At 44.5% G+C, this 16,830-nt stretch overlaps 1 protein-coding gene across 5 annotated transcripts in view; it reads right to left on the bottom strand.

Moving 5' to 3' along the window:
- The window catches only part of LOC135240391 (nck-associated protein 5-like), a 186,524-nt gene that overhangs the window by 33,753 nt on the left and 135,941 nt on the right, over positions 1-16,830 (bottom strand). For all 5 annotated transcript variants that reach the window (XR_010325670.1, XM_064309802.1, XM_064309801.1 and 2 more), the window contains 2 exons: positions 15,543-15,662; positions 3,139-3,243 (listed from right to left, as the gene is read on the bottom strand). Coding sequence is in view for 4 of the 5 variants with exons in the window: in XM_064309802.1 (XP_064165872.1) it covers positions 3,139-3,243; positions 15,543-15,662 (225 nt within the window). In the remaining variant the exon portion in view is untranslated. The remainder of the gene's footprint in view (positions 1-3,138; positions 3,244-15,542; positions 15,663-16,830) is intronic.

The raw sequence follows: 16,830 nt of genomic DNA, 5'->3' as shown, positions 1-16,830 counted from the left end.
GGTACATTCATACACAGTGCAGTTCATATTGGCAGTTCCTCTACACAATTTCATATTTTTACAGCATAAAAAAGACCTCTCCTTCCTCCATTATATGTCCTCCTCTAATTTCAAACCTTTTTGTTGCATCACAGTTCATTTTTTCAGGGCCTTTCGTTTGGAATGGGAACTCTTAGGGCAGAGGGGGAAAAAAACAGTAAAAATAGCAAGCCCTTCAAGGCTAATCGGTGGAAATTTCAAGGGAGCATTTTAGCAATGTCAAATACAGACTTGGGTGGGATGGATGCCCGGCAGCAGCCGGCTCCAGCACAGAGAGTGAGGGTAACGGTAGCGGCGTAGCGGTCTCTGGGAACACTGCAGTGGCGCGGCAGCTTACAATTAACTGGACTCCTCTCCGCAAGGCCGCCTGCGGCTGGGGAGCGAGTGTTTGTGCTCTCTGATCCCCCGCTCCAGACGCCTGTCCGGTCTCATATCTGCGTTTACACCCTGCTTTTAGGGTGGTGGGAGCCAGCTGGGGGGGGGGGGGGTCCATCAAAATAACCCCCGACAGCAGAGAAGGAGCTTCGATTGGACAGCTGGTGGAGAGGGGTGGGGGGGGGGGGTCAGCCAGATTAGGGTTATGTGCGAGGTCACTCGGGGTGAGCAACACCATCGCTAAACGTGCTGTTCATTCCCTCATTCCCTGTATGCTCTAACAGCTGCTTCCTCACCCATCCAAACATTTAGCCAAAGGCGCTTCGGCAGGGTTTTCCCAGCACTACCCAGCAATGCTCCCCTCTCGCTGTTCAGGATCACGCGCAAATGGCATGCGTCACTGTTTCAGATCCGTTTGTGAAAGGCAGACAGGGGCACGCTTACAGTGAGGACACTGCCAGAATGTTTACTGCTGGATCGATGGCGAACAGCTTACACTCCGGCGAGAAGACGGCTAACAGTAATCTCCATGCTTTTTCTGCCACAATCACTGGGCAGTCTGGCGTAATCTTCAATCTGCACCGTAACAACAGCTCGGCTGGGGCACTGCTGCTGTAAACTTGGGCAAGGTACACATCCCCAAAATGTGTAAAAAAAAAAAAGTGACAGCAACCACTGTTGGTGTGTGTGTGTGTGTGTGTTCGTGTGCATGCATGTAGGCAGATTTAGGGAGATTTAACACAAACAGTGGTGTGAAATTGTAATATTACAATAGACATAGCACTGGTAATTCAGTTAAGACAGCTGAAAGAAAGTGCATGCCAACACAGATGTCCTGTATCAACATTGCACTGTATGTGTGATTACATGATACAACATTAGAGTCCTTAGCATGAACCCAGTTATTTCCATATTAAAAACCCCAGCAAATCCTAGAGAACGAGGCCAGGCGAGTGCATGACTAATGTTAAATGTAAGAAATGCAAGATGAAAATCTACTTGTCTCGGTCTGCTAAGAGTATAGTGGTTTTAAAAAGAAAATTGAAACATTAATTCCACCCTGCCGCAGCTAAGAAAAAAGCCAGGCTTTTTTTTTGAGAAAGAAGCAAATGAACGGCAGTCTGTCAGAAGCCAGGGCAGTGGAACAGCTTTCCGCTGCATAGGAATCGATATGGAAGTTACAGCACTTGCACACTCCCATAAAAAAACAACCCCCACAGTCTCTGTGGGTTGCTCCTGCTTTTAATTGGTTTTTTTAATTTCTTGAGGAATAGAACTTCTCATTGCCATTGATAATTTAAAAGAAACTAAAATGAGAGAAAACAGGCAGAGTTGCAGTTTTAAAGTAAAAGTGAGGATGATCTCTTTGATTTGGCAGGAGTGCGATACGGCTGCTCTTGTAGTGCTGTCTCTCTGTACCCCTGCCCTGGTCTTCTCTGACTGGAGTCACAGCAGTGATGCGGACTAATTTCAGAGCGCATTCAGGACTGGCGGGACCCTGCAGCCCAGTCAAGGTAGATTAACTCAGAACCTCGGCCGAGGCCCATGCTGGGAGAGCGCGCAATGGCAGCCCAACCGCTGGCAGCCCTGTCAGAGGCGGCTCTTTATATAAAAGCTGTTCAGACGAAGCCCGATTCTTCTGGCCGTCAGAGCCGGATGGCTGAGTTTACTGCGGCTTATTGACACTCTAGCGCTAGCGCCTGGAAGCGTGGTAATTACACTCAGGGAAGCAGATCTGGGGTGAATGCGGCGAGCTCCAAGCTCAGATGTGAGAGGTGGCCGGTCGACGCTCTTTACTGGGCTGGGCTTGACATTCCACTCTGTTGTTAAGCCAGTCAGAGAGCCCAGATTCCATTACACTCTGTAATTCAGGACCGTAAATAGAGTTCTGCCTTTTAAACCTGACCATGGGGTGAAAGGACGGGCTTTCAGCAGCTTTGCGTTTTCATTCGCCAGAACAATTTCAGCAGACGGTTGCCCGAAAGCAAGAAGAAAAATCACATCAGAATGTGTACTTTCTTCTTCCGCTGGCCAGCTGAGGAATCAAATGCAATACCTAATACCACAAAACAGGGCCCCTCTTTTACAATGAATTAATGAGGGCATTTAATTTTATACGATTTCTGTGTTCCCATATTGGCTGGCTAGGTGTACCGTGTGAACCTTGATTATGCTGTTTCAAAACCTGCACAACAGTGCAAGGCTTGGTAACATCACTGAATCAGAAGATTCAGTAACGGGACATTCAGTCAGCTTTAAGCCATAGTACACTGGCTTCCAAAATACTTTTATTAGCTCACTTGCTATCACCACAACATAATATGCACGACCCTTTACTCCCTCTCCCTATTGGGTTTAAAGATTGCATTCATTTTTCAAAAGTTCATGCATAATATATCATAAATGTCCAATGAGTATAAAGCTACAATATCCTCTCCTCCGTCTTAGGTTGAGCCGTAATCAATACTCCCCTGTTGCAGGAATATGACGAGCATATCTTTTTTCCTTACTCTTGGCCCCTAAGGCGATGCAGCATGGGATTGAATTTCAGTGCAGCAGGGACATTAAAAAAAAGAAATTTGGTGCCCTTCTTCAGTTAAGATAAACTGACCAAGATCGTGTTAGGACAGAGGACGAACAGCAAAGACATTTTTTCATGCACTAACATGTTCTCTTATGTATTTATCCCTGTTCATCCATGAATTTAGGGAGGTGAATTCTCACGTGTGGGGGCGAGTCCGCGTTCCGAGGCAGCAGGAAGCTCTTGCTCCTCTCCGGCTCCAGGGACAGGTCCCCCAAAGACAGGCCCATGATTTTCGAGTGGAGCTTCTGAAAAAGAGGAGATATGCAAAGCATGGGAGTCAGACGTGCGAGCAGCAGGGATCCATCCGCCCTGAGCTGAAGAGCCCCGCCCAATAAGACGCACATCCACATTCTCCCAAAAACATCAAAAGCCAGAGGAAGCACCCCCATACAAGCTCTGAATCCTTTTCATTTTCATTTAGCGTTTAGCAGACACTCCTGAAGAAAGAAGTGCAAAGATCAGGGATCAAAGTGCAGCAATTCCCCAGAGGAGGAAAGTTTAGTCCCAAGAGATACAACAAACGCAAAGTTCTAACCAAGCCAGTGCAGACTGAGACCAGCAACCTACAGTACAAGACCTCCCGTTGCTAAGGCCCAGGGAGGGAGGGTTTCAATCATCAGGGCTATGTAGGTTGATTGACAGCTGCAGCCTGAATGGCCATTGGCTGCAAATGAACAATCAGTGCGGCTCAGCCAATGGAGTGGAGAATGGGCAGCAGCTGCGGCTGAGGGACGTGCTCTGGAGGGGGACGGGCATGTGTCTGAACTCCCAGTGCAGCATTGGAGCAGATCTACAGTACAAATCGGACTGACTGGGTATTTTAAATTAGGAGACAAATTGTGGATAAATTCTTGGATATTAAGAATTTCACAAAAACAATTCAGCAGCATCATTAAAATATATTGAGTAATCAATGAAAAAAATGCTTTACATTTTTGTAATCATCTTTCATCCACAGCTGTAGTGTATATCTTTTAAAAAATCCAATCTATTGTCACGCTCTTAGGCATTTGTAAGCAAAGCCTCATTATACCGGTCCATGCAAATTTCAATTCCTGATACTGAGAGGCCCAAAATTCCTGTAAAATTAAAATGGACTCAAACAGCCATTTTAAAAGTGACCTTTTTTTAACAGCTGAGAACAGAGGCCCAATAAGGGTCTTCCTCCATAGCTTAAAGACTCAAAGTCATTAATGTCATCTGTTAGGAATAATTAATGTGAATGGAAAATAATTTCATTGGGGAGCTGGGGACTCGGCTGATTTTTTTCCTCGGTCATTAATATTCACCCATGACTTTATACTCTGTTCCGTTCTTTATTTTTTTAGTGCGCTGGGGAAGGATGCTTAACTGAATGCATTTCCTCCTATTAATCTGTGAGCTAATTACCTCTGCGTTTCTCAGAGTGGTCTTGTTGGATCTCTACAAATGTGCTACAATAGGACACTAGATTTATGACACCAGTCCCCACAGAGGGCAACTTTAATGCCGGCTCGGGGACCCCGTTCTCTCGCTTTCATATCTATCGCGCGCCGAAAGATCTTTAGCACACAATAAGCCCGTTACATTTCTGCTCTACTCATTAAAAAAAAAAAAAAAATCCTTTTTTTTGCCTGGGTATGCAGGCCGAAAAGATGAATTTCGTGTGTTATATTGCAGAGGATGAAATAAGTGAATGTCACCTTGAGTGACTGTGGTGCTGCCATTAAAGCCCACTGGCGCAGTGGCGTGTGGGGCCGAGCTGGGGGCCACACAGCGCATGTGACTACCTAACACCGCCCTTTAACCTCCTCCCCTGGACTCCTTCAAATATTTATTTCCTACTAGCCTTCTCGTTAAGACTAGCTAAGAGCCATTAGTTTGCGGCATTAGGCAAATACATCAGCCCTTATTGGCCAGGGTATTTTTAGTAAAGCATAAGCCCCTGCGTTACAGCAAGAACATTTAATATACTCCAGGGCACTGGATTACTCCTGGAAAGGGGAAAGGCCATGGTAAGATATCTGCAGGGTTTCAGACATTCATATAATTGATGACTCAAATGGGATGGACCCTGGGACAGATCCTGCTACGTGGGGAGCCTGAAATGGCTGAGGCTGGGGACGCGGTTCCTCTGCTCAAAACGCCCTGCCGGCTCCATGTGCAGCAGCTCCACCCCCCGCTGAAACAGGCCATTAAAGGGATCAGTCATCTGCTTAACGACCGTTACCACCCTTACACAGAGCAGAGCCTCACAGTCCGGCGCCCTGCGCATCACACCTGGCCGTTTCCCTGAGGCAGTTCAGAGGGCGTTCCTCCAGACGATACGCCAGTGGAGACAGCCCCGCCCAAAACCACACCCACTCCAGGGTGCCGATGACGCTCCAGTGAATGAGCCTCGTCAGCTTTGAGGAATGATTCGGATCCACGCAGTGTCCTCAGACACGGTTCTTTTTCGCGGCGCTCTGAGAGGATTAAATCATCAGGACCGCAGTCGAACGTCCGCTGCATGCCGGCGCGGTTGCGGTATTGCGGTGAGGTGAATGCCGGCTAACTAGGTGAATCCACTGGCAGTTCGGAAACCGTCCTTAGGTTCTGTGGTTGGTTGGTTGCTGATGACAAGTCTTGACAGGCAGGCGGGTGATGTGTTTTGGGCCTAAGAAGAATCTCAGCTTTTTATTACAACAACTGCTACATATGTCAGCTGATTTCAACAATGTTATCAGGGGGTTTTAACACACACACACACACACACACTTTGAAATCTTTGTAATGATCAGGGAATCTAGAAATGTGTGGAAAGGCCAAAGTCACACAGATAGCCTCTTTTAAAACAGATCAAGAGCCTCATCTTATAACATCTTATACAAGAGTGAACTATTCTCATAAACACTGGACTGAATGCTACGTAAAAGCAGCCAAGGGTCAAGGCTCAAAAAGAGTATGGCTGAGCTTTCCTGAATGGCTAGCTTGAGTTAACAGACATTCTGTGAATAGTCCAACTCATTGTATATATGCATTATTTTTGTGCAGAATTGTGTAGAATTATATGCATTCTAAAACACAGAATTTTCTGTCTCATTTTCCTTACATTCATTTTTTATACAACCATTTTTTCCCAGAATCTTCTTTTCACAAATCGACTTCTGAAAGTTCTCTATCATTAGAATTATGATTGCTGTAATTATATAAACGTTTTTCCGTAATTATTTTTTAACCTTTTGTCATAATTTTTTTTATAGAATTGTAACACGCAGACAGTGCGTGCTTTAAATATATCCTTTGTTTTATTCTATATTATCTATGTTATTACTTTTGAAAAAGGGTGATGCTGAATGCTTGCTACCATAACACTTCTTTCTGGAAACAGCCATGGCTGAGACCTGCTGAAGTGGGCACACTGCGTCTGTAAGAGAGCCGAGGCCGCTGTAGTTCTCTCTGCCCCTGGGCAATGCCAGTCTGACCGCGATGGACTGATGGCATCACTCACACTGAACATGTTTAGGATATAACAGGAAGCATGCGGGAGTTAGCAGCTCTCACAATAGTGCTCTCTCCTGAATAAATAAATAAATAAATAAATAATAAGCTAATTTTTTATGATTTTGGCTTTAACTGACATGAGGTAAAGAGATAAAGGGGGGATACATTCAGTCAAACTGAGATTAAGAAATGCTTATTCTCCCCTGTAACACCCCCTCAGAGACAGTAACTCACTGCCCACACTTAGCCTTTGGACACAGTCTGGAACAAGCAAAGCCAGCGTGGCCTTGTGGAGGAGGGAGGCAGTGCCTCCTGTTCCATCATTAAAAAGACACGGTTTGGGCCCCCTGTGCTCCAAATCCCAGACAGGAATGTGCTTTAAGGCTCCAGAAATGGGGGCTGTGGGTTCAAATCCTGTAGGGAATATAGTGTCAGCAGCGTCGGAAGAAGGGATTTTAAAATGTGTGGAACAAAACAAGGGAAATAATAACAATAACAGCAGAAACACTTTCTTCTTCTTCTTCTTCTTCTTCTTCTTCTTCTTGAGAGGCATCAATTGTAAAGCGCTTTGGATAAAAGCGCTATATAAATGCAGTCCATTTACCATTTACCATCTTATTCTTCTTCTTCTTCTTCTTATTATTATTATTATTAATAATATATGTTGCTGTCTGTTCAATATCATGGGGAACCAGAACTTGGTGAATGCACGGTAGCTCTTGAATAATCATGCTGTGCCTATTGGCAGAAATACTGATTGATGCCGGCGGTAACAGAATTGGAGGCAGCGGATCAATTCTCATGATTAGTTCCGTTCTCACCCCTGCCATGATCATTTCATCACATAGCCTGCTGCTATCAGAGGCTGCCTCGTCGCGTTACTGCCAGCGAGACACCACTCTCCTCTAACACGCAAGGAATGGTCCACAACTCCCCAAAAAATGATTTATTTTATAAGTATGCATAACTCCATGCATGTAATGCAAATCATTTATAAAAATGAAAGTTCTTTTGACAACAAAATATACTTTTTTCCACAATTTTAAAAAAATGAAACCTAAGAACTGAAACTTAACTTTAAGTTGTCTTCTTTTTCCCTTTTTTTTTTTGATTTTTTAAAGAAAAAAACATTCATGAATACAAATGCCCCCTGAAAATCATATTTTATTAAATAACATGGGCAGAAAATTGACACCAACTGATAGATCTGTAGGCCACTAGGCAAAGATGCTGCACAGTCTCATGCAAAGATAATCTGACATGAAAATTCATTGAAGTGTGTTTTGCGACAGCAAAGCTGTCATTCACTGAGGTTTGACATCACAAAAGAGCAAACAGACCTAGCAGGACGGTGTAAATGACACACAGACACACACAAACAGGAACTCACACGCATGCAAGTGCATACGCACGCAACTTAAAATAGAGTTAGCTCTCAATCTCCAATTTTATTCAACAATAAAAATGCACTGTAAAGGCCCCCAGGACTGCCCTCTGATGTAATAATAATAATAATAATCCTGTAATTTACCTTTCAGTGATTGCAATAACTACTTCAAACAATGTCCGTAAAGCTTTAAGTCTGTAATGTTGGCTGCTGATTTAAGGTTTCACACAGCCAAGACTGTGAAAGCTGACCATGTCCACTTATTCATGAAAACAGCACAAATATGTTAAAATAACCATAATAATCTTATTCAGCCAAAAACAAACTGTATTGTTTCATGTGTCCTCCGAAATACTGTTCCTGTTTATAATTAATACGCCCAGTCTGAAGGGGTGAAAAATGGAACCGTTAATTCACATTACATGGCTATATTGCAACACTAATGATACATAGTAACAAATGTATCCTGCTTAAGTGGCTTCTCTCTGGTCTGGAGCAGCATTCAATTATTCAAAAGCAGTTTTATTCGGGGGGACAAATCAAGCCTTTTTTCGGACTTTTCAAAATTTATAATTGATATTCTTGACCCCGTACTACTATATTTTCCTGTAATTTGAAATATGATGAGCACACGGTCCATTCACGGTCCATTAAAAGGAAGTGTCTGGACTCGGGCTTTACTGCAGACTGCACTCTGAGACGGTTTCGTCCTGCTGCGGTCATAAGTCATCCCCGGGCTGAAGGCTGTCCCAGGCGGTAAATGCCCCTCCGGAGCTTTTCGCTACGCTAATAAAAGCTTTTTTGGGGTGTCGTGTCGAATAAACGGCGCGGTTATGCCCTGCCCTTTCTGCTCCGGGCTGAGCGGGGAGCGGGGCAGGGAGTCGGATGTCCGCGTCGATGCGCTTCGGATGAGACCGCTGCTCTCGCTATTCTGGGAAGTTGGGAGAGCAGTGGGGTCACGCTGGTAAAGGAATCCGCGCTTCGCTCCATTCTCTGTCGCCGGTCGATGCGGTAGAGGAAAGGAACGTGCCGGGCTGGCTAATGTACTCATGAACGCAGGAGATATTGAAAGAGAAAGTTCCGGGCTGAAATGCACCGGGCTAAAGTGCCTCTGCACACCGAAAGCCCCGCCTCCTCGGACCCCCAGCTCCTTCCCTGCGCTCGTCCCCCGACGGCCGAATCAGTCAGGAAGTCACATTCACTGAGGTCTTAAAAAAACCCTTTTCAGACTGCACCTCAACGCAGTGGCTTTTTAAAAGCCTAACCCTGGGCGCAGTCCGCAGGGCAGCCGTCTCCCAGAGTAGGCGGGCGTCCGATGCCCTGCCACGGCACTTTCTCAGCGCTGCGCCCGTCTCTGCGGTGCCCTCTCCCCTTTTTACCCGCCTGAATGCAGCAGAGATATGAAAGGAGGGCACACTGCCCTGCTGTTCTTAAAAACAACTAATACATCTCTCCCTTTACCTCACAGGTCTGGAGGCAGGCAACTCATGGCACTACAACTAATAATATATGCTTATATAATAAAATATATGACCACAGAAACATCACTAATAATTAATAATATGTATTAGTGGTGTTTGCATCCCATGTGAAACACACACACACACACGCACACACACACAGACATTCTATGTCGTAAAGGGATGAATTAATTGTAAAACAGAAAGATGTTCTGATGATCCAGTTACGAATATACATTCAGTTGAACACACAGTAAGACAAATCTGGACTGACTGACAATTCACTGCCCTCAAGTACAGGGAAAATGTCCGTGTGGCATCAGCAAGAAAAAGCCAACCGCAGGCTCAGACCGTCGCCAGGGAAACTCGGAGCCCGACTGGGTCACTGTAGCAGCCCTCTGGACTTTTAATGGGTCAGATTTCCACAGTGATACTTCACCCTATGACCTGCTCCTTTTTCACCACGGGCACACTGAAAAATGCTCTGAGCTCCAGTTCCTGATGAAAGATTTTATTGTATGGGAAGATATTGCATCAAACTAGGAAATACATATTCTATCCTTAAAACATTCCTCCAAACAATATAACAATAAGACCTACTGTCAATTATTACTAGCTCAAATGTGCAGTTTCATACAGTATATTTAATGTAGAATATATTTTACACAATGCTTTCTCAAGTATTCCAGTCCACAAGTAAACAAAAAGCAGATGCAAATGAAACTCATATGTCCTGAATATATAGTCTCAACTGACACATAATAATAATATATAATATTTCACTTCATAAACATTTTAATTTTGTAATTCAGTTTGTTATATTGTTTATGTAAAGCTTTGGGGCTTTCTGTAAGTTCCCTTCAGTTGATTTACTCTCCTGAACACAAATTGCTCTGATATCAATGTCTCCCTTTAATGAATAAGCATCTGTTTTATGTTTTCGCCTGACAATGTCCACGGGCGTTTCTTCTGATACAAATACCCACCCCCCACAGACGTGTGTGTGTCGGGGTCCCCCCTGGCATACCCCTCTTTTTGAGTTTGCTCTGCTCCGTCTTAAGAAAAAAAGGATCATTAAAACGGAATGGTTCTGCCTCGGGGCAAACATGCAGGTAATGCTTTCCTTTTATTTCTGCTAATTCCCCCCCAGTGGTAGCTGTAAATAACCGCGACGTGGGTCCTCATCTAAACGAGCGGCTTGCGCGCGCACATAGGCCTTCGGAGAGAGGCCTGCCGTCAACTCCAAAACAGCAAACGCACCCAGACCAGGAAGACACCGCAGCTATCGTGCTAAACTTCGCTTACGAGCCTGCGCTAGTGTACACCATCACCACCTCCTGGGGACGCACCTTTAAAAAAGAGTGCAAATTCAGATTAGTCTGTTTTGGAAAATGATCAACCATCCCAGGAGGTCCTGGCAGACCATGAGTCATTCTGCGTCCCAGCGACACCCTCTTCTGTGTCCTTTAGCCTATCTGAGTCACGTGGCAGCAGCCGGACACGGTTAATGCGCTAATGGACCACGCGGTCACAGGGAGGGCGATCTTATCATGGGGTGCAGCATTTCACCGTCTCAGCACAGTCATCAATGATTTAGTCAATAGTGCCACGGGGGCCTTGAGTGGGGGTGGGGGGATTTGGAGGTGGGGGGGGGGAGTGGGAGTGGGGGGTTTGGTTGGGGAGGGGGTGTGAAGGCGTGACACCCAGCCCTCAGGACCTTTCACGGTTCATGTTCAAAACAAGATATAAAATTTTGAAAACGGACAATCAAAACTGTGGACTGGCCCGTGATGCTTCAGCTCAGCAGCCGGTGTGGCACAACACCAGACAAACTGATATGCTTTCTGTATGCTCGACGTGTTTTTTGAAAAAATACTTAAAAGAACAGAGAAAACAAACTTAAAATTCTTTTTGAAGCACTGCAATTGAATCAGGCTGACGAGCATGATGGGAACGAGGATGACTCCCACACAAAGCTAACACAAACAAAAGTACGTCTAGGAAGCACTGGAACAATAGATGCCATAAAAAATATTAACAAAGAAGAAATCTCAGCAGAGAAAGAACAAAAAAATGGACTCGGGCCTACATTTCCTGCCAAGTGACACCACCATTCACCAAGCAGCTGTGCTTTTAATGAGCTGGCATAAAGCGACTCAGCGATTTAATGCACTTTCATGAACACCTGGGCTAATTCAGCTTCCCTAAACTGACATGGTGGACCTGCTGCAAACGCAACAGCATTCTGGTAGCGTTGCTAACCTCCAAAGCTATGTGAGAGTCTTCACTACAGAAAATCACAACAGCCACCTTGGAAACAAATAAATGTACCCTAATTAATAAGGTTTCACAAGCATCTCACTGAAAGGCAAAGCAAATGAGGCGTCCTTGCCAGCAGTAACTAGGGTGTCCATATTTTGGCTTTCAGAAAAAGAGGATAGGGTGGATAGGCATCAGGAAAATAATAGGCTAATTGTTTATTTATATATGGTCTATGGAATGAACAAACATGAATGTACCTTTTCAGGAATTTAGAAATCCTGGCTGGACTGATATTTTTGGTTCCAAAAAACAACAACATGTATGGGAAAAAGGAGGATGTCTGATCAAACAGTAAGACGCACGTGCTGTGTCTGATCACGTTTTTATTCCAATCCACAGGAGCACAGTGTCCCTTTAGAGTGACAGCGCAGAAGCCCGTTTTGATGAATGACAGGCCAGTTCATTAATGCAGAGGATATCGAGGGTAAAGAAGCTACGCCAGTAGCACGCACATCACCATAAGAGTATGAGTAAGAGTGCGAGGACAAGCTAATAATTCACTCATATAAAGCCAGTTACGATTAGCAGCTGTGCAAAAGCCCATGGAATCAAACACCTGAACTGTTTGTGCTCTGAACCTCGTTCGACCTCCACAGAGAAACTCGATCAGGAGGAAAATCCTGTACGGCCGACAGTAAATATATTGTTGAAATCACACAGCGTGAAACCACATTACGAGCTCTCAGTTGAATTAATGACGCTGCAAAGAAACCACATATTTATTCTCACTGTGGCGTTGCTATTGTAGCATTGAAAACAACAACCACAACAAAAAAAAAGATTAGGAAGTTCAGCATCTGGACAATTTTGGTACCAATAATTTCCTCATTGTTGGACATGTCTGCAGAGGCGACTACAGCATCAGACTATAAACACACATTCTTGCCATTTCTTTATTATGAGCATCTGCTTAAAGGGAAGCATTAGCCCGATGTTTACGGATGTTAGATTCTGTCTATCATTGTGTGTACAGTTTAATATTGGGTGTAAAGTTCTTACACCCCAACGTACCCTGCACAGTAAAATGTCCAGTGTTAATTAAACTCTTAGCAGATAACATTGGTCCCACATTCTAAAAAGCCATATTCCTAGCCCTCTCTACATGGAACACACTACAAAAGGACTTAAAACTGACCGGTATGATTTATGCTGGTGAATTCTCATCAATTTTAAAGAATCTAGCAAGTAACTTATGGGTTAATGTTTCTGCACAGTTTATTTTTAATACTATATTTTTATTTTATTGATACTATTAATTTAGATTTTATTTCTGATATTTAACCAAGCGTGTTTTTTTTTGTTGTCCTCGTAGGAAACTTTGCTGGATGCCTTCTCTGCTACCCCCTTAGTCAGGTCTCTCTTGCAAAAGAGATTTTTAATATCAATGAGAATTTTAGCTGGTCAAATAAAGGTTTACATAAATAAAAAATAAAAAAATTACAAACTGCATATTTTCAGCTCTGCACAAACCCCAGAGCGTGGTGGAGCCCCCTGCTGGACATGCAAATATAATCTGACCTGTGTTATTTCCCATGTGTTTTTGGACACTAGCAACACATTTATTTGAAGTTGCATTATCCATCCATCTCTCAGCTTGCGGATATAACAACTTTTAAATCAGATTTAAACCTGAAAATGAGAGCAGTGAGACTTACTCCAATGCCCAGCACAAAAAGTATCTGGTAAAGTATCTTAAAAGGATAATGCGATTTCTGGGAGTTTTAGATACTTCTTTGGATTCTTGATCTTCAAAAACGTAACTTTTTGAAGAAAAATCAGGTAAAATGCATATGAATAATGGCGGCATAACACTGCAGTACAAGCTGTTCCGGAGTTACCTCAAGTGTTTTTATTTCTTTAGACCACATACCCTGAATGCCCCTATACCTGCTAACGTAAAGCCAGTTGGCTGTAAGTAACTAATATATCCTCCACTGCACTTAAAAGCTACCTGGGCCAATCCAGAATATCCGCTAAAACGTAAAAAATACTTTAGAAATAATAAGGTGAAGGATCCCTTTAAGGCAGTGGTTCTCAAACTCAGTCCTGCGGGACCCCTGTGTATGCTGGTTTTCATTCCAACCTCAACAGCAATCCCAGAATTTTAACAAGCTGTTCATTTTTCTTAATTAGGTGCTTTTCATGTTTTAGAGCTCGGGTTCCAGAAAGGGCCAATGTGGGTACACGCACCTGATCCTGATTCTACTAATCGAGGTGCTTAGCAATGACTCTAGTGATTGATTAGTAGAATCAGGTGTGTGTACCCACACTGGCACTTTCTGGAACCCCAGCTCTAAAACATGAAAAGCACCTAATTAAGAAAAATTAACAACTTGTTAAAATTCTGGGATTGCTGTTGAGGTTGGAATGAAAACCAGGGGTCCCCCAGGACCGAGTTTGAGAACCACTGCCTTACGGGAAGAGCAGCTTAAACAGGCCTATTTTGAGGCTGTCCTTGGGAGAACTTTGTATATTGGTTCTCACCAGGTTACTGAAGTGCTTGTTTTCTCTCAAATGGCCCTGATAATCCCTGTGATTACAGAGGCACTGTTGTACTTCCTAAGCCATTGGAGCAAACACTGTTTAATGAATAACTACCATCAATTTCAAATTCAAATTGAGGCACAACCCGCTCAAATGTGACAGAGCGTCTTTGTCTCATTAGAACTAGGCCCACTTACGAAAGGTTTTTTAAATCATGACTGACATGCATAGCTCTATGACTCCTCTGGGAATTAACTGTGCAATGGCTCGATGGGACTGCTCTCAGCAGCAACGGGAGGGAGCCTCTACAATCCCAAAAACAGGTGGAACTACCCTGACCCATGTCAACCCCTCACGTGTGTTAACCAATAAAAGGTCTCTGCTCTGCATCGCTATGAATGAGGCCATAGCACTTGGAGGGCTCACAAAGTGAGGATAGAAATGTTTGAAACTTTCATTATCAATTCTTCCTTGACCTTTTTGTGTGATCATCAGTATTATTTTTAGAGGCAGCAGCTCAGTGTCACCAGTGGCTCACAGCAGGCAACCAGATGTACGGTATAGAGGAGTAATCTGGATTCATGGGGGAGAACTTTGGCCTCGAGGGGCCAAGCAGTTGCTTCCACCAGCTCAGTGTGACGCCATGAGCTGCAGCTGGGGTTGCTGAGGGCAATGCGGCGGTCGTGTGCGCTGGCCTGGTTTGAGCTCTCCAGCAGAACAGCGGGGCATTAGACAATCAGCAGCCTGTGGCAAATTGGAGCACGGAAGCTACGCCTGACCCCTAGTCATTTTTAAAGAGCAATAAAAACCGGGCTGACGTTCAGCAGCAGAGCGACACGCTGTCGCACAAATTCCCAGGTGCAACCTCTACACAGCACGTTATGGTAATAAGGTCTAGCGCGTCCATCAGAATGGATTTTCAGGCTCTGCGGCAAATCGTTTCTCCATTAGCAGGAGCCAGGAGCTCGCTGAGTCACTTCTTCAGTGGTGACACGCACACGCCGGAAACACGCGTGTATGCCACAGCTCTCTGGGCAGGCCGTAGGGTACACGTGTATGCCACAGCTCTCTGGGCAGGCCGTAGGGTACACGTGTATGCCTTGACGCGATGATTGACGGGGTTGAGTAAATGCTGCTCTTTGACCTGTGAGTCAGACGCACATCTGTCTATGGGTGCACACTTCATCATTATTTCCTTTTTATTCAGAAAGGGGACCTGTGAATTATGCAGGACCTGAGGCAGTGTGTGTTCAGCTCAGAACCTTCCTGAAGCTAAATCTGTAGCACAGTTCCTATTTTTGCCATTCCTGTTTAAAGGACTGTGGGTCCACTGTAGAGCACAGCCTGAGGGCTGCTGCAAGAAAATCTAATGAGAAAGAAGGGGAAATGAAGGCGGGGCATGTGGACGAGGGCGTCGACGTGGACTCACCTGGAGAAGCAGGTCGGAGGCGGGGCGGACCCGCTGCTGAAACAGGACGCTCAGGGTCCGGTTCTGCTGCTCCAGGTCGAAGACGCGGGTCCGCAGCTTAAGGCACTCCTCCCTCAGGTCCTGGGAGAATAACAGGGGAACAGGCATTGATGCGCTGTGCACTCCGGGCCCCAGACAAAGGCCAAAGTCAGAAGAACCAAACGAAACAAATAATCAGGGTGCAGAATCGATGTGAGCACAAGAATGGTGTTGCTGAAGGCAGGCAAACTAAGGGCTCATCGCTCATCATCAGTTAAAGCAGCTGACTGCACTGATGACCGGCCTCATTTAGAGGTGAGTTATCAGTACAATCTGTGCCCGCTGAAGCAAATGCCAGCCTTTCCCAAACCTCATCCCCAGCCCCAAACAAACAGAGCCTTCATATCCCAGTACAGTACAGCTCAGAAGAGGTTGCCAGTTTTGAGGCATATGACACTGGCAACCTCAGCCAGCAGCTATTGGTAGGGTGGGGGGGCAGATGACATTCAAATCAATTGCATGTCATGCAGTATTTGCGGTTGTGTGATTTCTGGTATTTTTACCCTCGTTGAAATGTTGCATGGCGTGTACGGCGCTAGGGTGTTATGATGACAAAATCCATCTTGGAACCATTGGGAAATCACGCCAAAGCAAAAGCTGTGTGCCGTGTAATTGGCTTAAGTCTATTCCCTGCCCGTTTTCAGTGGAATATAAAGGTACTAGTCGCTAATGCACCAGCAAGTTTATATTTAGTTTTTTAGCCTCCCAAAACACCCTGTATTTATTAGGGGGGAACTGCTACACAGATGTTACTTATACAGTTGATTTTATGCTACATTTCCTGAACACGTTCTTTTTATTTCAGATGTCCTTTTTTGAAGGCGTCTTCCCTCAAGTGTTCAATATCTCAACAAAATCCACTTTCAGCAAATACAAATGAAAGCTTGCTCTCATATACAAATCACATATTCTCCGGTATTATATTCACTGAAAACTGTCCCAGCTCCCAGGACATTTTCTGTACTCAATGTCTTGCAGAGGACATGCATTTTCTAAGAGAACAGTGTTCAGATGGGAAATGAGAAAACAGCGCCAAGTTAAAGTACATAAAGGGACAGGGGAAGCACTGGGTAACAACTGTTTGGAACAGTGCCTCAGCCTGAGGTCCTGTACTGAAAATTATTTGTTGTAAGTTGTCATACCAAGTTTCATCAACTTGAATAAACACAAGAAATAAAACTTTTTTTCCTTATATTTTACCATTTAGGTT

The sequence above is a fragment of the Anguilla rostrata genome, chromosome 15 (genome assembly GCF_018555375.3).
Source record: "Anguilla rostrata isolate EN2019 chromosome 15, ASM1855537v3, whole genome shotgun sequence".
Taxonomy (NCBI): domain Eukaryota; kingdom Metazoa; phylum Chordata; class Actinopteri; order Anguilliformes; family Anguillidae; genus Anguilla; species Anguilla rostrata.
This window is presented reverse-complemented; position numbering and strand designations above follow the sequence as displayed.